The sequence below is a fragment of the Takifugu flavidus genome, chromosome 14 (assembly GCF_003711565.1).
Source record: "Takifugu flavidus isolate HTHZ2018 chromosome 14, ASM371156v2, whole genome shotgun sequence".
Classification (NCBI taxonomy): domain Eukaryota; kingdom Metazoa; phylum Chordata; class Actinopteri; order Tetraodontiformes; family Tetraodontidae; genus Takifugu; species Takifugu flavidus.
Window position 1 is genome coordinate 9,808,287 of NC_079533.1, and position 25,367 is coordinate 9,833,653.

The window sequence follows — 25,367 nt, forward strand, 5'->3', positions numbered from 1 at the left end:
CAGAAGGCATTCGATCAATCACACAGGCTCATATGGAAATAAGATGCGGCAGGAGTGCAAACATGGTTACATATGTGCTGGCAGTGAGTCTTGTACAGTTTGGGATACACTGTGAAATGCCAAGTAGACTCTCTGGAGGTATGTGTGTACTCCATAGCTGCAAGCATGCGATGTAATTCACACCCGGTTCAGGTGGGGAGGTGCGCTGACGACTGGTACATGCATGGAGAAGGTGAGGACACACATTGTTGATCCAACAGAGCCAAACACAATCTGCCATTTAGAACCGAGTGGTATAGAACACCGGTAAGAACGGGGTGTGCTTTCTCCACCCGCCTGATGGATATTTGGAATATCTTCACCGCTTTTGCACCGTCCGACGCAGTAGCCCAGGCGTGACGGTACATGCCCTCAGAGTGGGTTTAATGTTTCAAATGGTGACAAAGGTGGGTCAGGAGCCTTCCATCAACGGCTGAGCCCAGGCACGTCCCGTTGGAAATCAGTATGCTTGTCATGTTTACGGGATTAATGGATCTAAGTGCCGACCACGGAGGGGGACACAGCGCTTCCGGTTCATTTTGAAGCAGTGAATTTTCGCTCCATCGTTGACTATCGGTCAGTTCTTTTTGATCGAGTCATTTGTCAGCTGCACACTCTCGCTGCTTGTGGGAATCCTAGATTACAAACACTCGATTGGTGCCACCCATGTAGCAGTTTGGCTGCACCAAATGGGGGAAGGGGCACTTCCTGATGAATGCCTCCTGTATTCTGGAGAGCAAGAATGGACAAATTATTAATTGTACAAGAAAATCGAAATGAAAAAGGGGATGGTTGACCACTCCTCTGAGACCCTTTCAAGCTAAATCACTTTAAATTTCACTTGGTTTTACACATAGATCTATTGAGGACGGCCAGGAGTAAAATTCACTTTAAAATCTACAGCAAAAATTATTAAAAAACCATAGAAAAAGGAAACTATAAACTGAGATTACTGGCAGCCAGTATTTCAGGCATCATAAGCAAAGGCTCAGTTACGTGAACTGTTTGGAAAATAGCAGCTGGTCTCCAGTAATTCATGAACTGAGCTTTATTTTTGCCATCTGCCACCAAACAACGTCATTGGGTCTATTAATGTTCTTCAGCATGGAATACATAATCTTTCCATCCACCACAAGCCAGTGACTTTAATCCCTTTGAGAACTTTAAATAACATTTGGAGTCTCTCAATCATATTTGATTTTTCTACCAGTGCTGGTACCTCAAATCAAAATTCTCAGTTAGAAATTGAGATAACCAGAAACTAAAACAAGAGATAGAATCAGAATCACCTTTACTGTCGCTTTATGGTTTGGATAGAATAAAGAACATCGACGACTGCTCAGGTTTTTTGTGTATTCACTGTTAATATACAAAATCACTCGACTGGATAGCTAAAAATGCATCTATGATGATGATTTAGCACTAAAACAAAAGCAAAACCTGTTCAGAATTTTAAAAAAATGTGTATTATATTTGGGCCCCTGCTGCTTGCAGTGCTTTAAAATTCTGTTTCACTTCTTAGCAGAGACATCTGGTCTCTTCTTTATTTTTGTTGCTTTGTTTCACCATCCATCCCCTTTAGCTACCTCTATCGGTGCCCTCAAAGAGAGGTTTTTTTTTTCTTAAAAAGGGCAAGTGGCTGCTCAACATGCTACACAGGACAAAAAAAATGTTGTTTTTTTGGTTACTTGGATCCTTGAAGTGGATTTACAGTACTCATTTTCTGATATAAATTTTACTTTTATTTTGTTTATGAAGCATATTCCTGTGCATATTTACCCCTGCGGGCAGTTTTCTAGAAAAATCCCCAGCCAACAATGGTGTGACAGCACTAACTGCTCCATCAGCACACCCTTAAAAACGATGAGCAAATCCTGCTCTGTCCAGCACAAAAAATCTGGGGCATTTTGGGAAAAAAACCAAAATATTTTTCTCCCACAAGCGCAGGTAGAATATAGTGTAATATGATGGCTGGGGAAATGGTGCTTCGCCATTCTAAACTGGGCTGTATCTATCAGAGCCCTACAGGAAGCGGCATCATCCATCACTGTCAGTGTTAATATTGTTTTCCCCTCACCTCCCAATAGGCATGCTCGTGTTTTGGTTTACAACATTTATGTTTTCAGACTTGTGTACTCACAGGCCCTCACCTGGCTACGCTCTCTGGCACTCCCCTGCCAAATCGCATAAAACCAATTTCGACATTACACGCAGTCAGCGTATTAAAATGCCACTGCTCCGAGACATCTTTGCCTCTCCAGCAGGCTCTCCTTCCTCCCATTCATTCTGTCATTTATACTGCAAGGTTGAATGTTATTATTTTTATATTAGATTCTGTTCTCATGTTTGAAGGATTAAGGCTGGTGCTGGTGTTGTCCAGTCGAATTGAGAACATTTAGACGTCAACAGCAAGAGAACATTTCTAAGGACCTGTCAGATGAAAAAAATTAAAAATCGAAATTAAAATAATGGACACATCTTAAGAAAAAAATAAGATTGCAGCGTTCAGTATGGACACTAACTTCGTTCGGAGGTTGGTACGGCAGTTGCAACATGATGCATCTTTTTAGCTACACGTGTTTCTTTATTTCCAGGAAAGAATTCCAACCTTCAACACCGAACACCACAACCACACGTCTCTGCTTGCGACCTCTTCTTTACCACAACCACACGTCTCTGCTTGCGACCTCTTCTTTGAGAGACTATGATTATTTTTTCCATTCTGTGCCTTGCTTGACTCTTCCTTTGAACCAGTCCTGTATGTACAGCTAGGTCGAGGTTCACGATTGAATAAGGTTTTCTTCTTCTACAGCGGAAAGCTCACCTTTCCCTCCTCATGGTGGGCGCACTTCACTCTGTGAAAAGCTGCAGAGATAAAAACACATTTTATGGAGGAATTTAACAGCTGGGACTAAGCGGAAGACATTTGCCCTCCATCATAAACCAACTAAAGAAAGCCAGATATGTGATTTACAGAGAAAGTACAGAATATTGCTGAGATTCTGTAAATAATTCTGAACAAATTTAGATACCTCTATAATGTGTTACATGCTTTCACAAGTATCAAGGGGGAAAAAAACATGTACATCGGATATTACAATGTAAGCTGAGAAAGATTTCATAGTTTCAGCCCCAACTCTGCTGTTAATTGAGTTCAGCATGGAGTAAATGAGAAGAAAATGAAAAGATAAATTACTCAAATGGGAAGAAATGAAGTGTGGAAAGAGGCTATATTTCCATGTATACATCGCACTGATAAATAGAAATAAAATAAGGATCTGACTTGTATAGGAGTCTGATTCCTCCCTGTTTATAAGAAACTGACATTTTATCACCATTCATTCAAACGAAAGGACACATGCTTTCATTTAGTCCCTGAACAGGTTTTTTTTTTTTCCACATTAGTGGAAAAAATAATGGCAAACTGGCACCCTTTCCTGTCACCGGACATCAGTTTTATTTCAGGCTGACCTGTTTACTGCCCGGCAGCTTCAGTGCCTTGCAGTCGACTTTGTGCACACGGAGCTGCCCGGTGGCTCTGCCCGGTGGCTCTGCTTTTGTTCTTCTCCTGAACAAAGGTCAGGTCCTATGAGCTTTCTGGCACCATGAAGTCACAGTTTGCTTAAGTCTGTCTGAAGGACGCTGACCAATGAACCAGAACGCTGACAGGTCGTTATAAATGAGAAGGAAAAATTATGGTTCCGCTCAGTGAAGTCATAGGGCAGATGGAGGATACGACTTTGTCTCAACACGGTACACCGCAATGCTCGTGACGCCAAACCAGGCAACTAAAAACCAATTTGCTCTTTCAAATGAAAATCACGGAACAATGGTAGATGTCATTTTCTTGTTAAGAATGGAAATTAGCCAGCGTGCGGGATAAAACTGCGTCGGTTTGTCATTCTGTCGATTCTTATTCTTCCAGCAACAGCTTCTTTAATTTCATTTTTTCATTTTCCTCCAGCTGCCCTGTTTCTTTCCACTTTCACGCACCTGCGACGCCCGCAAACAAAACGAAATTAACAACTCATTAGGCTAACAAATGGAATCATTTATCAGATTTGTCCCGTTGTTTCCTCTAGTCTTTCTTAATGGCTCTATGAAACCCTCTGCAACGATCGTCTCCAAACTCCGGGATCTACGGCAAATGTCACCCCTCGTGTCTCAGGATGAAACCCGGTGACCCTTTTGTAGAGTTGGGTGGAATCGTCTGGAGGCTTTGCAACAGAAGCCAGAGGAAGGACTTTATTGATTTGCTTGTCTCTCTAATAATAAGAAAATAAATCCACTGGATGTAAGGAGATTGGTGTCAATCAGTAGCCTGCCTCAAGTGCAGCCTGTCCCATCTTATTAGCGCTCTCTCTCTCTCTCTCTCGCTCACTGAGTGCTTACTGATGACTGCATTGATATGCATCAGAAGAGAGGGCTGTCTGTTGCCATCTTGAGGAGGAATTCCCCATGATTGCTCACTCCGTCGTCTTCAGCGTACTGAAGGACTGCCGTGATCTATCGATTACAGGGGCAATAGCTGAGCGTGTACATCCGCCGTAATGTCACACACAATCACGATTTTCAGGCCCTCTTTGTTATAATTAGGCCAGCATTGAGAGTCTTTCTTTTGACTGGAGATTGCACGGGATTTGACTGCAAGAATTTCAAATAAATGGAAAAAAATGAAAGTAAATGAGCAGCAGGGGAGACAGGAGTGCAACATGGAGGGTGCAACTTCGAGGGCAGCAACAGGTTAAGGCTGCAACTCCGACATGAGGCAATTTATAATGCATTAGTATTAAGAGATTTTCCGTGGGAAATAAATAAAAGCTTGAGTATCTAGGAAAACAATCCACACGCAATGGTCTCGAGGAGGATTAGAAGAACCTTTTGACTGAGAATGAGCATTTATTTCCACCACGGGCCTGTTTTTTTAACGAATCATTTTATTCTGTCAAGTCACATTTATCAGCACTAATGAGTTGACCAGTGTAAAAATATGGTTTGACAGTGCTGAATGCAGTCCGAGATAAACGCTCTCACTCTCATAAATATGCCTCACTAATTGTGCGGACAGGGAGGAAACATTTCACTGACTTAATGTCTCAGCGGAACCTTAATGGTGTTTTATTGTATTTTTAGCAGCGCTTAGATTAAGATAACAGTAATCCCATTCAGCCGTGGTGAAAACCACCTCTAACTTATGAATTAGCTCTAATTAACCAGCCCGGGTGTGCTCTGATCTATAATGGAGTTGCGTGCTCAGTCTCCTGGGTGTGCGGCACGGCGTCTTTGTTGACCTTGGATGTTATCGAACGCATTAATATGCCAGATGTTTTAGATATTCTGCCGTGTTTTTCTGCTCCAGGTTGGGGGCATCCTGCCGGTGTGTTGAGAGTTAAATAAAAAAGCAAGATGTCCAATCTGTGAACCTGACAGAGCAGAACGGTTTATGTCAATACGTCTATACCTGATTAGGACCCTTCAAGCACAGCAGAACAGTTCAACCAGCTGGTGAAAGTGTGCGTGGTTTGCTTTTTAGAGGTTTGCTTGGGTAGAACAGCCAGATCAGAGGTTGTAAAACTGCGAGAGGCCGATACAACCCTGGGTAGCATCTCAGTGTGAGTATCATAGAGGCTTCTTAACAATCACCACAGTTTTAGAGAGAAAGGCACTGAAACTGGCCGTGAGGATGTGCTGCATCGTGCACACATGTACCGATCTGAACGCATCTACACGTGCATCCTGGGTGTTAAGATGCCAACCTGTTCATAGATTTCAACAGACAGCCTATTAACTCCACCTCGTTGGCGTCGGGCTTGGTAGGAGCTTTAATTGCAGAATTTATCTCATAGCGTCTTATAAATGTGGCGATCCATTCAAATCGCTGCGTATTTAAAAGAGACTGATGACTTGTTTTATTTTGTGCATTTATTGATTTACATTACTGGCGTGCAGAACAAAACTCCATTGATATTCCTGTTTTCATCTGTATTTTCTGCAGCCCTAATTAAGACTCAGAGAGGAGAGAGCTGCGGAGGAGTGCTCGCCCCTCTGTAATCACCACTGTGCCGTCTCCAACCTGTACTTATTGATCCCGTATTGATCAGCGTATGAGAAACTGCGGTTTGGCCCGCTTCTCTATTCTCCCGCTCTGCTTCTGCTCGATATTAGGACGGAGGGGGAGAAAGTGGATGGGTCAAAACTGGCCCACACAGAGAGCAGCGACAGGCACACAAACATCCCGCAGGAGAGGAGGCTTCCTACAGGAGGCTAAATCTCCCAAGATTCGCAACAACTGCTTCTTTGTGTTTTAGATTTCACTTTGCAATAACAAAGAGAGGGCCATCACACAGACTTTAATCATTCATGGAGACCCCCCCCCCCCCCACCCCCACCACCACGACCACTGTACACTCATGTGTCAAATGTGCTTAGTCTGCTTTTCTAGTGCAGCTTTAGCTGGTTTTGTTGTGACAGAATAAGGCTGCGCAGACACGATTCTCCTCCAACGAAAAACATCAAAGCTCTTTGAATTAATTCCGTCGCCCACAAAGACAAATATGGCGCCTCTGCCAGCACAAACGTAAAACGATGTGTCAATTCCGTGCTCTCCAGAGCGGCTTTGCAACACAATTGTTTACCCTTCCTCTTGAATACCCAGATCAATCTTTTATTAGCCGCACGGCAGCGGTCCGCTTCGGCAAAAATGTCACCGGGTTCACAGCTGTATCAGGAAGATTTACACATGGATTCACACACCTTTCCCCTCACTGGTGTTTAATGTTTCCCGCTACACTGTAAGCACAGCCGTCAAAATCAGTTTCCCTGGCTGAACATTTATGAAATATGCATGCATTTCTATTTAATAAAACATTGTGAATTGATCACAGGGGATTTTTCACTGATGTGAACAGTAAAGTTGATGTAAATGTTAAACTTGGAGGCAAGTTTTGTCACATTATACAGCTTTGATCAAAATATTGTCGAATTCCTTTGTTGGAGCTTCACTCTTATTGAGTGTTTGTCTGCGGGATGGAAGAAGACCCGTTTAAAACTGCAGGAATGTTCTCAAACATGGCGCTGCTGCTTAAAATGGACATTTGACGTGAATGCAAATCTAACATTCAGCCGGCCTCTAAAGACCATTTTAAACAGAATCCTACATGCGTTTTGACAGCTGAGGTTACGCTTGATCCTCTCGTAGCTCTGTGGAAAACAAAAATGCCCAGCAGGAGGATATCTCACTCATTTGCTGGCTGTCAACAACATACTCTCATCTATAAGCATGAAGAGTTCTGGCAGCTTTTTTTGCTCATTAAAAACAAACTGTCATCTCGGATGCAAGCTAATTAAGGTGTCAAAGCAGACGCCATTGTTTCTTGTCGACACGTGTACAAAGACAAATAAGAGGATTAGAGGAGTTACCTCAAGTTTTCAATATTTCCTCAGCTGTGAGAAGTACATACGGTTGTTCAAATTGACAGCAAGTAAACATTTATAAACACGAGTTGCCTGCAGTAAGTAGAAAAACAGAGTGAAAGGTCAGGATTTTATTTATGCTGAAATTAAAATGAGAGAAAACAGGAGTTAATTTAAATCAAATCAATCATAGACCTTGTAATACAAACACTACAGGTAAGAAAAGCTTCTAGTGAACGATACGGAGCCTGCGGAGCTAGTTCAGGCAGACAAAGAGACGCAGACGCTGCTTGATGCTCGTGCTGCTCTGCCTTCTGCTGCCCTGGCTATTCTGCTGCTCCGTGCTTCGGAGCTGAATCCCACCACCTCCCCAGCATCGTCCTGCGGGCCCTGCTTTTACAAACCTTCTAGGCAGACTATTATCGGGACATGAATACAATGAGACAGAGCAAGGCACCAAATCTTCTGTGTTGCTAAACTGATACTCTGCTAATTTTGGAAATAATTGTGTGCAATATAGAATTTTGGTTAAGTCCAGTTAAGTTGATTTTTAAACCACAGAAGGTCCTATCCATAAAAGCATAATGACTGCAGCAGATAGTGGTTCACATATTTCAGTGTGGCCTAAAGAAGATAAGCAGCATCTCTTTATCAAGGAGACAGAAACCAAATCTTGCTAACCAATAGTTTTGGTATGGCACACCTCCTTTGTTGCCATCTGAGTACTGCCATCTGATAACCTTTAGTTCGGTCTGAACTTTGCACAGGATCTGGTCAGATGTGTGGATCTCCATGTGGGAGAAAGGAGGAAGGCCATGCGATTTTAAATGAAACGTCTGAAAGGATTAATTTGCTCCTCACTTTATACGGCTTAATTAAAACTGTAGATTAGTCTGACTTTTAAATGGATTAGTGGTGTCATTGCCAAAATGACGAAATCACTGCAGAACCCATCTTTTAATTTATTAATTTATTCATAGATTACAGATGGATGATTCATTTGAGTCTTCATTCATTCGAGTCTTAATAAATACACAGACCCATAAAGAAATAAATAGACTGATTATTGAATAACGGTTCCTCACATTTTTCTGCTCACTTTTTTAAGTAGGATCTACTGGTTACTTGTGAATAAGGTGAAGATTCGTACTTTATACTTCATGTTTTTATTCATGTTCAGTTAATTGGGGTTTTGTTCACTTCAGGAGCCAATATTTTGGGCGTGTGTGTGTGTGTTTATGTGTCTGCGTGTATGTGTAGCATATAGAATAACAGAATTAAGCTTTTATCACAAATTTCTTTTTTTGCCCTCCAACACTGTTTTTTTTATCAGACACAGGAACCTCAGCAGAATATTGATACCTTACCCAACTATCTCATCTCTGTGAACACTTTCAGGTGCAGAGGAAAGTTCCAGCATCAGTAAGAGGGCAGTGGGCATCGACCATGATTTATCAACTCTGGACACAGAGAGGGAGTTTGATCCTGTCACCACTGCCTCGCCCGTAAACATCCCGCACCACCAGCCCTTCTTCAAGAGCCTGCTGCTTCATGAACACTTACTCACTAGAGACTTCCAGGGTTATCAGCACTTTTTCCAGGGTGATGGTTCCATGGGCTCCACTGTTCCGGGTTCTGCACCAGATTCAGGAGATCGGGGGACTCAGCTGGTGCCCCATGAAGATGCCCCGGCCTATTCAGACATCGCTACCACAGCCACTGCTGCCGCCACCTCCCCACTGACGACGTTCTCTCCCACAACACCGAGGCCTCACATATCTGTCCCTCAAAAGAAGTCCTCACATGATTGGACCAGACGGGAGGACAAGGTGTCACCAACAACAGACTCTCTTACCACTCAGGTGCCACTGAGCGGTGGAGGTTCTGCCAGAAGCCGGTTTCCTTTTCCTGCCAAGGCACCTTCCTCAGTCAATCTTAATGCACCTTCGACACTCCGAGAGCACGGCACAACCAAAGCCTCCAGTCTCACTAGTACGCCTGAAACTGCCGTACAGACAGCAGGTAGGCGTGTTTCGCTGTCCCTCGCTGATACTGCAGAACATCAAAATGTCTTTGTCAGGATAATAGACTCCCCCCCCCCCCTCCCCCACCAGCTACGAATCCCCATAAAACCCCCAAACTTCTCCCTAAAGGTAAATCAAAGCTGAGTCTGCTCAAAAATTCAACACCATCATCCGAGAGGACAGGAAAATTAGCAGCTTTGTTGAATTTGCGTGCTTTACTCTACTTTTCTGTCCAATGGGGATAATAAAGTAACTCATGTGTCAGAAACATTGTGATTTTCCCCTGGTCTGTCCTTTGACTACAGAGGGAGACATGACTATAGAGGGAGACATGCATTGTCTGTTGTCCAGGAAAATGGAGTGACTTGTCTTTTGACTGTCTCTCACAGAGCCATGTAACCTGAATTTTACCGACCCTGAGGCGGATGTGGAAATTCTGCAGCGTTCCGACTCTGCAGCGGAGTGCAACTACTTGGTCACGGTGTACCTGGGATATGGCATCGAAGTTCAGGTCAGTACTAAAGGTTGCCTCATGGTACAGTTGACGATGGCACCGGAAGCAAGGAACAAAAACCAACATGGATTTTAGAAAAACAACAACAGCTGTCTTGCTGATGGGACAAAGAGCCGACACAGAGAAACAAGAGTCTTTGTTTCAGTCCTGTCAAATGTATTTTCTTCTTTTATCTGTGAGGTTTTACCTCACTGATCAATAAGGAGTAAATAACATTCGAAGAAAAATATTAAAAACTGCTTCATGTATTGAAAAACCAGTATAAAGCTTATTTATTTTAAAAAAAATGCTTTAAAAGGAACCAATGCCATCCACAAGCAAGGCAAAGTGCTGTTGCACGATCACAAATTACTATCAGTTATTTCACGTTTCCCTGACCCAGTACAGAGCACGGCCACTGTACTGGGCCGTTGCAGTGTGTGTGTTATTAGGTTGATTGAGATGGACAGGGTGAGTTAGTGCACTGATGGACTGCTCTGTTAAATGTTTGTCTTTTCCCTGTGTGTGGTGTGTGTGTGTGTGTGTGTGTGTGTGTGGTGTGTGTGTGTGTGTGTGTGTGCGCGCGCGTGTGTTTTCTGGTATTTGCAATTGCTCAAATGCCTCATTTACTACTGGAGACTTGAGCTTTGTCTTGCTGCCTCTGGAGGGCCAAGATAAGTCTTGACAGAATATGTTTGAGAGTGTGTGTTCTTCCCAAAGCTTCAGCCCCGAGTTACTTAAGTTAAGCTTGAAGCACTCTAAAGGCAGCCACCATTACCTGCGGATGTGCATGCACGCACATATTATGGCTCTCAACAACATTTGCCATATCAGCTCTCCTCGTCCGCTGCTTTTCGCCGCATTTGGAGGAATTTTTCATTTGCGTTATACAGTACAAAACAGAGAGTTTATCAATGCAAGCCAGGCAGGATGAAGTAATAGAAGGAAACGTTTTTCAGTACCTTCAAATGGAGGAGGGGAAAAAAAAGGTTAGTTCATTTCCTATCCAGAGCTAGGATGATATTGATCACATGCCAGTTCACACAGGACGCTCGTTAATTAGTTATAGCAGAACAATATGATGACTCGGTGAGACTTCTGCTGAGAATACTAAAAAAAACAGAAATGAAAGATAGAAATTGAAGTCAAGTACCAGTATATGTCATGTCTCCTCTACAGTGCCATGCATAGCTTCTCTCCCTTGAGGGTTTTCAGGTTCTGAGGTTTTAAAGGAGTGGGGGACATCAGAAGGTTCACTTTTGGATTAGCAATGTGCACAGAAAAAAAGAGAAAAGTGCATAGAAATATTTCACCTCACAGTCTGAGTGTTCTTCTATACACAGGATTTTTGGGCCAGTTAAACCCCACCTGCTTCACGTTCCAAATCTTAATCCCTAAAGCAAATTGACAGAAATGGACACAGCAGTTCTGATTCCACGTAGTTCTGGAAAAATGGCATCTGACTGGAACTTCTAACTTTACCAGTTTTTTCTTGTTAGACGGGCAACATTGACGGAAGTCAGTGTAGTCCAGAGTCAAAAGAGCGAAGACACAGTTGTGAAATTATAATTTCAGCATGCTGGTTCATCTGGTTTCTCAGGTAACGATCTGTTTACTGCTTATGAGCTCATTGAAATCACTCACATGGCGCTGAAGGTATGCCAATCTGTCACCATCCCATTAAATACACCTTGGGGGAATTTAGAGTCTTCACTCATCTGGATGTGCATGTTTTAGAGTATCCATGTCTGAATGGCTGTTGTCAAGTTGCAGATGGAGCCGGGGGAAGGCAAAGGTTTATTAAAGAGCTTAGGTCATTGTTCCGTTCATTACTACACAGGAAGGTTGTAATTCTCTCAAAATTGATCGCTTCAACCTTTTTGGAGAATTAGTCACTGTCTCCCTGGAGGCTTCACAAACCTTCTCCATGCCATTACTTGATTGGACAGCCTATTGATTTGTGGCTACACTAGTTTTTTTTTCTTCAAAACTTTGTTTATGAGCACCTTCCTTACAGTTTCATTCACTATCTTGCAAGGAAATAAGTCAAAAGTGCATTTTTATCTCTATTGGCATCCAGTCAGTCCAGCAATGGGCAATATCAGAGGAAGAGGGGAAAAAAATATGAAGGTCAAGGTGAAAAAGAAAAAAACCATGCTGCAGTAAGTCTGCATCTGTGGCTGCCAATAAATAAATAAATAAATAAATGTAGAAATCACCCCTTTTGTGCACTGGGTCAATATCCCTTTCACTGACAGGGAGAACGCAGAGGACAGAAAATTTTATTTTTAAAGATTTCACTGCCCTCAGCTTGAATGGTCAAACTCTGCCAAGGCAAATGGCAACTGGTCGCACACTGGGCAAATCCCCACCTCCTGTTTGTGCAAAAATAACATAATAAAGCAGAATCTATTGCTGCACGAAGATAAAAGACCAAAATAACTCTGAGAGTGAATTGCGAGGATGTCAGTCGGGTAAATCCTCTCCTTTTCTCTTTGATCTTAACAAGTAACAGTGGTGTTTACTCGAGGTGCTAGCAGGCGCTGCCTCTCCCTCCAGGCCGACTGTCTCACTGACCCAGCTGGGTCCTGCACTGAGTTTTTATCTCTGTGTCTTCTTGCCGACCTTTGTTTTGACTTTGGTAAACATATTTGTTTCCAGTTGGTAAAAGCTGTTGGGCACGCGTGTTATTTTCAGCCTTCATTTTACTCATGTAACATTTTTGGAATGTAAATATTGAATTATAAAGTACAGGCGTGTAACAGTGAGCCCTTTTCTCCACATGTACCAATAACCTTTAACCAGTAATGCCTTAAGCATGGCTTCTTTATTGTGCACTATAGCCATCATCTCCGCAATTTAGTTTTAAGGTAAGAGCAGATGGAGGTTTTCCAGAAATGCATGAAAGTGCTTAAAATCTGTTCTTGAGCTTTTCATTTGAAAATTAATCCAAATGGGTGAGCTAGAACTCAGCTCTTTCCAGGCCATCTGCACCCGCTCTGATATCTCCACCTGCTTCCCCTCTCATTGACCTGACTGGGTCTCAAGGAGGCTTAGCACCAGTTGTCCCGCTTTGTTTCATGGAAACGCCTCTGCCCTTTTGCAAAAAAAAAAAGAAAAAAAAAGTCAAGAAATAAATGCATCATGCAGAGCGGAGAGTGAGAGTGTTCCATATGTTCCAGAAGCTGAAAACCCAGAGTTAGCCAATCAACTGCTTCTAAGGCCTATTGGTCTTCCATTTTCTGACAGGTTTGAAGCAGAATAACTCAAGGAGATGGGGAGGGAGGTCGGCACACATATTTTCACTCCTTCTCGTCTCCTTCAATCTGCTTTTTCCTATTTCTACTATTCTCAGGTTTTTTTCTTTTTCATATTTGTCCTGAATCTGTTGCTGTGACATATGGGAAAAATTAATACACCAATGGTGCAAGATGATTGCAGCTGAATCACACCAAATCATACAGCAAATCATGAAATATAACATTCTAAATAAAAACAAAATATCAGCGTGATCATGTTTCTGCTCCTCAAACAGATTGTTCCAAATGATGCTAATTACAAACATATCAGTAACTGCTAAATGCGTCCAGACTGAATGTGCTAATGAATTACACCTCGGATGGAAATGAATGCATTGTGGTCGTATTCCGCCAGTGAAATGCAGCCTCAGAAACTGAGACGTTACAGACCAGACCAAATGTTTCAAGCTATCCCTGGCTTGAGGGTTAACGATCAGTATTTGATGCTGCTTCCATGGCCACACTCGACCGAGTCCAATCAATAGCCACGTTAATGAGCAGCACCAACACTGGACACACATTCTTATCTCGGCACCGGCTGACCTGATCATTGCATTCTCGTTTTAATTCCAGTATTTCCCACGAAAGGAATACGATGTGCGGGGCAACCATCCTGACTGAGTGTGGCAGATGAACAGGGCAGTTTCATTTGATTTGTTGGTTTCCAGTGACTGCCAAGGCCCACATGCACAGACTGGTTCAACATGTAATTACCAGCTTCAAACAAATGATGGGCAGCATTTTATTTATCCGTCATCTGGTAACTGCTGCTTATTCCAAACACAGAATTGTGGAGGTGTTGGGTTGGGTTGCATTATGTCATTAAGACATGTTACGGTGAATGAACAATGGTTGCACCCGGTCAAACACAAATTTAATTTAATCATCAAAAGGTTTAAAAAGTCTGCATAAATTCACCTGTTGTTTGGACCTTTTGCTCAACAGTGTTATCTTTTCTTCCAAAATCATCCTGAAAGATGACTGGTGAGAAGGTCATTTCTTTTTACAGCTGAGACACGCTGAGACTTACCTGGCTAACCTTCCAAACTGTCTAAAACTGCGTTGTGCAGCAGGGAAATCACCCTAGAGAACATGATCCGGACTGAGGAACGGGCACAAAAAGAGACTTCCTTTAATCAAACAGAAGACAGAGGGAGGTCTTCATCACTTTGTGCCTTAAGGGAGCGAGGAAGGACATAAAGAAGGCCGGTTGGATCATGATGAGCTTTTAGGGTGTCAGGGCTTGCTGAGATGAGATTTTATTGGACCTAGACACCCCAAGAGGAACACTTTCAGGTGACACTAATTGCTTCTCTACCCAGCTAGCTGTCATAAACAGAGAAGACTGTCTGTGTTTCCTCCTACTCTTTCAGTGCTATTTTGAAGGTGGTTTTGGTGGGGAGGGGGGGTATCAGCATTGCATACATTTAAATCTATGCAGAAATACTTTAAAAATATATATATTCATGGTTTTTCACATGTGGTTTACTATACATTTCTAGAAAATAAGAAGGTGCACTAATACATACAAAACCACAACTGAATGCAGGATATGAGTTATTCAGCTGCTGACTCCGACGCCTTCTCATTAACATTCAGCTCCTCTTGATTGGCAAAGATCTATTGTTTCAGACAGCAGGGCCAATACAAAATGGCCTTGGCTGCCTTATGCAGAGGTGAATGTTCAACTGAGATAACATTTTTCATGTAATGAGCGCTGGAAGAACTCTCTGTCACACAAAATAATCAGGATGCGCAGAAAAGGCTCCACTGAATGAGCAGCATGAAGATGATTTCCAATGTGAAGCGGCGACATAAAGCAGTGAGGTAGGTACAGCCGACGCGTTCCATCTTGGTGACACCGCAGCTGGGGATCCGAATGGCCTCTGATTTATTTCCCTTACAGCAGCAGGGTCATTTTATTTGCATGTATAGAGGGATCATTTTCATTACATATTGCATGTTTCCGCATCGGGAATGACTCCGGTGAGTCAGTTTAAATGTTCGGCAGATGTTCCAGCAGTAAATCATCAGTGCGAGCCAGCCTCTGTGGACAGATAAACGGTGCTGTGTACATAAGGATGAATAAAGAACACAATCCACTGGTGAAAAGTGCCATTTGTTCGCCGGGTTGTTTGTTTCTGGGGAAATGCTTTACTCAAACATAATGTGATAATATTTTTAGTGTTTATTTGTTTAGGACAGTAGGAGGACTTCCTCTAATTGCACGAAAAGGACGGTCAGATTCATGTTTTAGGTGTGACTGCTGGATGCCAGCGGTGTTACGGATTAAACCCCGTGCCAAACTGATTTCTGTTTGGATGAGATAAGATAGATCTCCCCTCGCCTTGCGGTCCACCCTGATGGTTTAAGACAGCACTATGCAGTAAACTCCATGCTTTACAGCAATCACATTAAACATAGTACGTTCAAGTTACTTCTGTATTTCAAGCACAGTCTGGTTTCTTTTAGATGGATGGTCTCTTGATACAGCTGCTTGTGTGGCTGTAGATGTGGGACAAGAGCCTCTGTCCTACAGCCCTCTCATTCTGATTCTTCAGAAAAAATGTGTATTGCAATCCGTGGGGAGTAAATTAAAATGCACCTACACAAAGGACTCCATCATGTTTGCTGCGATACATACAGCTCTCTCTATTCATAAATAAATTGAAATTTTTCACTCTGACAACACAATTTGCAAAATGGAGCAGGACAACGTGTGGATGGTAACCTCTGGTAGTGTTTTTGGTGCAGAAGGGTGCACGGTCAGCCAAATCTCCAGTCTCAAAAATGTGCCTGCTGAGGCAGAGATTCTAGCTGGGTACACCAGGTCTGCTCTTATTACTGTCCAGGGGAACATACATATATGTATGTATGTGCGTGTGAGAGAGAGAGTCAGAGCGAAGAGGAGACTGAGACATACAACAGTGAGAAAGAAGTCCCTGTGGGCATTTGGCTGCAGCACTGGTGAAGATAAGACAGTCTGATGTCTCCTGACATGGCCAATGATTCATAATTGAGGTAGGACAGCTGTTGCTGGCTGCACTGACAGGCCCCAGGGCGAATGACAGATGATAGGGCCCTCTGGGGCCGAACTATCTATCAGTCCAAATGTTCACTGTCTACTGTCGGCTCACCTTTACTTTCTGTAGCCCGCTGCTATATAATTGGACTATGGAAGTGGACACAGACCCATGAAACCTATTCCAGACATGATAGATAGATAGATAGATAGATAGATAGATAGATAGATAGATAGATAGATAGATAGATAGATAGATAGATAGATAGATAGATAGATAGATAGATAGATAGATAGATAGATGAAATTGTGGGAGAACTAGTGAAATAATCCGATCTGCATCACAGTCGCCCATATTAAGTCAGAGAAAAAGCAGAAAAGAGAATTGTGCCTAAGGCATTGTCATTGCTACTGCCCTTGAGAAAAGAGAAAAACACAGATTTGAAAATCATGCAACATTGCCTTTGTTACTGGCTCTGCTGTTTAAGGCTCTAGAATCTACTCCACTGGTGACGCTGCAATGAAATTGCGTTATAGGTTTCTGTATAAGATAAGACAGACAGAAAAATTGGAAATACTGTTTTGATTAAATTCACCGGAGCCGCCCTGATAATATGGAGTGGTGGTGTTTCTGGTTGTGGGGAAACTCAATTTGGATGACTGGAAAATCACTCGGGTTCCATCAGCACACACCTAACAGAGTGACTGTTAGGCAACCCGACCAGACGGGGTGTTTTTTGCTGACACTTTAGAGCAACGTGCTCAGCCTGTCTCAGCTTTGTCAAGCTGTTGCAAAAACACAGCTATGCACGTGTTACCTCGGAGATTTCAGCTTGTGGAGGGCAATTCTCACCCTGCCTTTAAACCCAAGACCTGCACCAACTACACAGCTCACTTTCAGAGGATCTTGGGAATTTCACCAAGAGCTTGAAATGTGGTTGAATAAGCTTTGAAGGTGCACTCATCTTTCAAGACGAGTGCTGGGACTCTGGGGCTGATTGCAGGCTGGGTTAAAATAAACCCATTGATTAAGCTTTGAGTATAGGATTGTAGTGTAGGATTTTTCTCTCAGTAAAAAATATTGAAATATATCCCAAATATTTTATATATAAGTGCAATTATGTTTTTTTTTTCCATTGACATACAGGGACTAATAATAATCATAACTTGTTGTTGGAATAACCCCCCCCCCCCCCCCCCCCCCCCCAGTTCTATGGGGAGCAAATCAGATGGTGTCCCACATTATGCTGGTAGTCCATTATCCAGACTGTTTTACTATATCTCAATCCCCCAAGGCCCCTTCCCCAGATTTAGCTGCAGATGCTGTTGTGACTCGCTGAAGACATTAAATATTTGTCACATTTACAGCGAAATATAAGTGAAATAATAAAGGTTAAAGTATTTCTCTATTGTGCTTTATTGCAGAAATATAAAGAGCAAAGATGTTTCAGTAGACTAAAGCTTTAATAAAATTACTACATTTTAGCAGGGCCTCTGTTGTCTGTAAAGTGGGACAAAAACCATAATCTTGTTTAATATCTTAGAAAAATTAGCAAGAAAGGCGCAAAAACAGCAAAAGGCTGCACAAATGAATCATATTCCTTCTACCGTGGTGATAAGGCATCATTTTCCCCTGCTATAGGTGCTAAATGTGAGTGTGCTGGAGGGAGAGCAGGTGACAGTGGAGGACACGGGCGGCCAGGAGACCTTCATCCTCGCCAACGAGTCGGTCTTGATGAGGGGACTCGTCCTGCGTAGCTGGAGCAACCAGATCGCCATTCGATTCCGCAGCGATCAAGGGCACAATTCCGGGTTTGTCAGGCTGCATTACCAAGGTGAGCAACTGCGTTGTGTCGAAATATTGCTGAGAATTCCAGACAGCAAAAAAAAAAAAAAAAAGAAACTAAAATTTGAAATAAACCTCACAGACATGTTCGACTTGCTTTAATTTAACATAAACAGGAAACAGTTTCGGTCCCGTGTGTGTCAGAGCTCCATCATCGTTTTCAACACCATCATGAATAGCATAAGCTTGAGGAAAGTATTCCAGCTAACAGTAATCATGGTTCACAAGCAGAAAAACACATCAGCTGAACAGCTGTTATATGTTGACCACACAAATAATGTATCATGAACCCTCCTCCCTCACTCTCGCTTGTTTTGATGCCGGTTTTCCACGTTTGCATCGGCGTCTGTTTATCATCACAATCACCCAAAGTGGGCGCTAATTACATGCACCATCAATTTGAGATGATGGTGGACAAAGTGTTGATTCCACTATAGTGCTGCTGCTCTTTCATGAAAGCATCCATCAAAAACAGAGCTGCTGGTGTTGGAGGGACGAGAAAAAGAAAAAGCAATTAAGGGAAAATCTAAAGAACAGGTTTGGAAGAGGCGAGGCCGACCTGATCCATGCAGGATATTTCAATTTGTATCCTAGGCTTTGTAAGCTGAGTATCACCTTGTCCCTTATAATGGACTGTGAGAAATGTGATTGGGCAGGCATGGAGAAGAAGCAAGACCTGTGGAGTGATGGAGCTGTGATCAGGGTAATTAATATCTGCTGCATGGCTGGCAGGCTGATGGATGCCCTTCTAACCTCAGCAGAGAGCTGGGAGCTTGATATCTCTACTTTTCAAAAGTCTAAATGCCATTATAGCATCAGCTGCTGCAACTGCGTGTTCATACCATCCACACTGCGCTGGTTTCCCATTTAAATGCAGCTTTTCAAATTATAGATGGGAATTCCTCAAGCTGTAAGAGTACGATACAGGACATCGTTCGTAAGATAATTAATTAAAGTGATGGTAATCTGAAACTCTACCAGTGCCCTTATGGGATCAAAGCTATCATTTTGAAGGTAATTTGTATGAACCTACACTATACTGTAACACCCTAACTACACATTACTGCATTACTATGAATAAGAACGATCCTTTGTTTTAAATTTATGATCACCCACACGCTCCACATTATCTTGTCAATGGAGTGATTGACAAATCTTGACCTCCAATTGTAACTTCTACATTTTATGAGCATAATCAATGGCAGTAATGTTTGACATGTATTGATTGGCAGTAACTAATATGCCAATTTGACAAGAAGAGAGTGCAGAGGATGTGTGTCACGGGCAGCGAGCCACCGCCTGCCACCACTTCTCAGCAGCATTGATGAGATGCTGCCTGTGGCCCAACGTTATTTCCCTTTAATAGCCTTTATTGAGTAAATGACCATTAAAATTGAGTTTGGAACCCAACTGCACAAATATCAAGAGTCCATATCTTGGCAGAGCTACAGCCAGGGTTTCCACAACTGAATCACTTTGTCTGCAACAACAGTATTGATCTTTCTGCTAAAAGTAATGCACTGGTGCGCAGCCAGGACACATTTACAGTCCCTCTGTCACACTGCTGGGCTGCTGTTCAGCCCAGGCTGCTCTCTATACATCTGTGTTAATGTTCCTCACCATTCCAGACAAAAGTACCATCTTTGTTTGTGCTGGGTTTTCTTATTTTCATTATCTTTTGACCTGTTGGGTCTCACCTCTGCTCTCCCGTGAAGAGATACTTGAAATGCATTTTGTTCAGGCAAAATTAAAATTCATGAGTTGTTTATTTGCCCAAAATATGGTGGGTAAGCCTCTTTACCTCATCTATTTTCCACAGGACAATAATCCGTTTCTATTAGAGCCTGAAAAACATTATGAATATGAACCATTCCCGCAAGAAAACATGTCCGAGCCGCAGAATAATTAATAGAGAGGAGCGCATGAGTGATTTAAGGAGGTGCACTTTTTCTTCAACTAAAGAATTATTTCCAGTATTTTTTATCAGGAAAAACAGACAATTCAAGTCATTACTGGTTTTTAAGGTTTTACCATCTGCAGGAGAAAACAGGGGAGATCCTGCAGGATGGTTACTCTTCAACCCTTGTGAATAAATAGGTTGAAGAAAAGATAAAACCGCTGTGCCCCTGAAGATAGGATGTACGGCAAATTGGAACAGCATTTTCGAACAAGTTAATTCTATTTTATAACAAAGGACAACTGATGATGTACCTGTGTTCTGCGAGTGTGACCATTTTCTCTGCTCTATGAGGAATCACTAAATACAGGCATAAGCTCCACATCCATTTCTCTGGGTCCAATAGCAGTGTGAGCTAATCATTCAGGCTGTCTGCACTGTGGATCTATTATTTGTAATGGTAAAACAATCAGACTTTATGACCCAGCTCCACATCTAGTGGAATGGAGGCAGCACGTAATTTAATACTTCAGGAATTGGCTCCACAATTTTTGCCTCTGGCTCTGCCGCTGCATGCTCAATAGGGATGTAAATGCTGCTATGATAATGGCAATAACTAGGTTCACTGGAGCTAGTGATAAACTGCGAATTGAATGGATGACCCAGGGGCAACGTACCCCGTCCCTGTGGCTTACTGATTTGCCACAAAGAAAGGCCTGTTTCATTATAGTGGAAACCAGCAGCTTGTGTAAAACAAACAAACAAACAAAAAACAGCAATTGCATTAGAATATCTACACGGTGCGTTCAGCTGTTCATTTCCTAGAGGTCAAAGCTTTAAAGCTTTAAAGTGATGCCTCAAATGGTAAGGTGCGATAAAAACATTTTGCTGTATTGAATAAAGTCACCCTTTTGTGGGGTCATTTAGGTTTTCTGATCATCTGTGCATGCAGAGAACCTGCAACGTGTGCATGGAACATGTATAAATGTGCGACAATCTCAGTCATCATTGATATATCCTTTAAAAACATTTTGATTTCTATTTTAGCTCAACCAGTAAACACAATCCTCGCTACAGACTGCTGTCCTGGCAGGCGCTCAGTGCCAATAAAAAAAAAAAGCATCTGATAGTGTCTAACCCTCATTTCCAACAATTGTACGCAATCCCAACATTCCCCACGAATGTCCTCATGCCATCACCTCAATAATGAGAGAATTCCAGTGGGAACGTCTCTGGCGAGTCAACAATTGCTGGAACTCTGAAAATCGGAATGATCCAGAATGTCACCCTCCATGACCGCAGTCAGTGCTGCAGAAGAGCTCAATACAGGTGGGAGAAGCACAGACCACATGTGTTTTAGGCCTGTTGAGGCCTGTTCTTTCTGATTTCCAGAATACTGTGTAGAATCAAGAAACTGGGATGGTGTTTCTTTAGTATATATGCAAGAGACATAAAGGCTCCACCAACATGTAGTCTGTTCCTCTAAAAAAGTTGGGCTAAGGGGTATAAGCTAAAACTTGACCTGCAATTTTGAGCAAAAATGCATTTTGAAACGCTAAAGTGAAATTGCCACTGGACACTGGTAGTACACTAGCCATAGTGCATCCAATTATATCGGCTGTTTTGCTGTTAACTTGAAAAGTTTAAAACTTTTTCTCCAGCCATTAAAACATCTACACTAATGAGGTAGAACCGTGTGGTTATTAGACAGAAGAAGAACTTTGTTTAATAGCTTCCATTATGGACTTAGTTAGCTCACTCCATTATCCATATGAACTGCGCTCCGTCCCGCACCGTTCATTTAAAAGCAGGAGCAACAATGCAAAACCGGTGTAGGAAAACATTGATCTTACCCCGCCGGAGTCGCCATTTTCTGACAACAGCTTCTGGGGCCATTTCTCTTCCAGTAATCACATTAAAGATCCAGCAAGACGTTCAACCAATCAGCCCCCTTTCTATTTGTTAAAGTGTTTGTGTTGCCTTGCATTGTGGTGTTAATTACTGCAGTGCTGTTAACATCTCGGTGTACATTGTGTGCACCGCCGACGTGCTATTAATAAATATTGCAAGGCTAAAAGGTTGGTCGTCAAACATCTCTAATGACGCGTGCTTGTGGCAGAGGGGGAAATTGTTGTCCCTTCTTTATAGCTGCAAGTTGTGAGGTCAGTGATGGTTTGGAGGAGAGGCAAGGGATCTGCTCGCTCCAAATGTAACATTTATTAGCCACTAAAATATAAACTGCACAATATTAATGAAATAAAACATATTCTGGAGTCATATTGTGACTCACTGGTTAATAGCAATGCAGCAAATTACTATAAATTCATCTAAAGAAGACAATGAAAACTTAATTTCCATTTTATTCCAGCTTTTGTGCTGAGCTGCTCCTTCCCCAAAGAGCCGGCCGGTGGAGAAGTTTCCGTGACGCACCTCCATCCTGGTGGAGAAGCTTATTTCCGCTGTCTCACGGGCTACAGGTTGCAAGGCATGAAAATGCTCACCTGTCGAAACGCAACAAAGCCTTACTGGAGCGGAAAGGAGCCCCGATGTGTCGGCAAGTTTTGCTTCAAACTCTTCCTCACTGTTAACTCCCAATACTGTCACTCAGCAACCACAATGGCGCTCTACATGCACGTTCTGTATTGTTTACTATTTGTTCACACGCACTTTAGCAATATTGCTCTTGGCTGATAGTTTTGCAATTAAATTTCAGTTCACTAAATCATTTCAAGACACAAAAAGCCCTTATGTCTCGAACAGAAGTGCTTTTGATTAATGAAAGCTTGCATTACCTTCTTTCCGAGAGAGTTAATTAGCTACACTCTGAGGCCAAATCAGTGTGTTTGCCTGTGATACAGAAGCACAGGAAGCGTTGGAGGATAAACAAGGACCTGTTTGGCTTAATTAGAACTGGACCACATGACTCCCCGTGTCCTGATGCTGAAGGCTCATCTTGTCATACACCTTTCTGCGGCTGCTCTGAGCCGATAATGTTTTCTTGCATGCTTTACAAATCCACCACGCAGCTCCTGACTCGCATATACACACCCAGGTGAGCTGGCTGATGGAGTCCAGCTGCAGTCTGGTGGAGGTTGATGCAATCTCTGCAAAGGCTTGGACTTTCCCTCGAACCCTCCGGCAGTAGTTGGGGGTCGCTGCATTTTGCAAAGTTCTCCCTTTCAACCCTTCACCGTCTCTTTCCTCCAACACAGCATCATGCGGAGGGATGATAAAAAATGCCACTTACGGTCGCATCGTCTCTCCTGGTTTCCCTGGCAACTACAGCAACAATCTGACGTGCCACTGGGTCCTTGAGGCCCCCGAAGGCCAGCGACTTCACGTTCACTTTGAGAAGGTTGCCCTGGCAGAGGATGATGACAGGTGGTGTATGCACACTGGCACACTCCAAACCCTCCGAGTGAATCAAATTGTGTGTGTCCCTCGTCAGCAAATAGATGGCGGAGAGTTTCAGTCTCATTTTCCTAATAACACTGCGCCGGCGGGTAAGCTGCTGAAAACCAAAATGTCTATAAATAACTAAAATCTTTAGAGAATGACAGATGAGGTTGAAAGGCTCTTTTATCCTCTCGAGCCAATGATTTGCAGGGTTCACATCGAGAGGGGAAGGAAATAGATAATTATTTACATTTCTGTACTAATCTACATGACAACTGATGTGATCTATGTCTCCGTGAATATTTTTAGACTGCTGATTAAGAACGGCAACAACATAGATTCCCCCCCTATCTATGACTCCTATGAGGTAGAGTATCTGCCCAACGAAGGCGTGCTCAGCACTGGACGTTACCTGTTCATAGAGTTCACCACAGACGGGACGATAACCTCGACCGGTGCCGCCATCAGATATGAAGGCAGGTGTAAAGAATGCAGCACTTTAACACCCTCGACGCAGACTGCCTAAAGTAAATCCTTTTTGCATGTTTTACCCAAAGCCTTTGCCAAAGGCATGTGTTACGAACCCTTTGTGAAGTACGGCAACTTCAGCAGCAGCGACTCCACCTACGGCGTCGGGGCGGTGGTGGAATTCTCCTGTAACCCGGGATACACGCTGGAGCAAGGCTCGGTGGTGATCGAGTGCGCAGATGCGCAGAACCCACAGTGGAATGAGACTGAGCCAGCTTGTAGGGGTGAGTTCCGGCTCCGGCTTGATTGTGCTGTGGAGTCTTTTTAAAAATCCATGTTCGCTGGGGCAAAACTGACTGACGCAGAGAGCCGAGGCCTCCATTGTGTGCTTGATGAGTGCAGAAGTGCTTTTACTCATGTATTAAAACTGGCCCTTTAATATATCTTCCTAAGCAGCTTTCCTCTGATCCATGATAAATGATCTTATAATTATAACCATAATTTGACGTGTGCGCTTGGGCACACTTCAGACGTGCTTCAGATTAAAGGCATGCAACTGTTAGCCCAACGCCACAACGATCACGCATGTTTAATACCGCCACTATACCCAAGTCTTTTCCTTATCCTTTTCACTTTACACACCCACATGACACAATGACCTCCCAGTCTTTGTTGCCTGGTCATTCTGGCACATGCTGAAATTGAAAAGCTCTCCAGTAAAGCTGGAAAATGTATTTTCTGCCCTGTGGGCCATGGTCACCAAGCAGTTCAGTACTAGTATGCATTTTTATAAGCTTCCTGTCAAGAAGTCAGCAATGAGTTCAGACCAGTTTTGTAATAATGCACGGTTAAACATAAGGAGGGAGGTCATCTGATGCTGTTGCTGATACATAATTCTGTTTTTATTCACTGGCTGTGATTTAAATCCTGCATTTTTGTTTGCTAGTGTGAGGCTGAGGTGTTTGTGTCTTGCAGCTGTGTGCAGTGGGGAAATCACAGACTCTGCCGGTGTGGTGTTGTCTCCTAATTGGCCTGAGGCCTACGACAAGGGGCAGGACTGCATCTGGGGCATCCATGTGGAAGAGGACAAGAGGATCATGCTTGACATCCAAGTGTAAGCGACTGCACTCAGGTGAAATCACACAATGGGATCAGAAGTGAGGTCAGACACGCCGTAAAAGGCTTCTCCAGACAGAAATAGTTTGTTTCTCACGTCTTCTCGTAATAAAACTGACACGCCACAGTATGCACATGGGGAGGTATTTTTGCAGTTGAAGTCGCTAATTAGCTCCTTTTTTCCCCCCTCCCCTCTTCTGCTACATTAAGAATTCTGTGTAGCTTCCAGCTCGCTCTCTGACCAGATTAGCCAGTAAGCCTCCCTGCTTTCTCTTCCCTGGTGTGTGTCTCAGAGCTGGCTTTGAAATGAATATGCACTGGCAATGAACTAGAGTCATTTATCCAGCCCTCCCA

At 43.0% G+C, this 25,367-nt stretch overlaps 1 protein-coding gene across 2 annotated transcripts in view; it reads left to right on the plus strand.

The window, feature by feature from the left end:
* The window catches only part of LOC130537441 (seizure protein 6 homolog), a 56,167-nt gene that overhangs the window by 23,285 nt on the left and 7,515 nt on the right, over positions 1-25,367 (plus strand). For both annotated transcript variants that reach the window (XM_057054276.1, XM_057054277.1), the window contains exons 2-9: positions 8,851-9,474; positions 9,866-9,987; positions 17,933-18,125; positions 22,402-22,587; positions 23,246-23,414; positions 23,739-23,905; positions 23,987-24,181; positions 24,873-25,011. In XM_057054276.1, the coding sequence (XP_056910256.1) occupies positions 8,851-9,474; positions 9,866-9,987; positions 17,933-18,125; positions 22,402-22,587; positions 23,246-23,414; positions 23,739-23,905; positions 23,987-24,181; positions 24,873-25,011 (1,795 nt within the window). The remainder of the gene's footprint in view (positions 1-8,850; positions 9,475-9,865; positions 9,988-17,932; positions 18,126-22,401; positions 22,588-23,245; positions 23,415-23,738; positions 23,906-23,986; positions 24,182-24,872; positions 25,012-25,367) is intronic.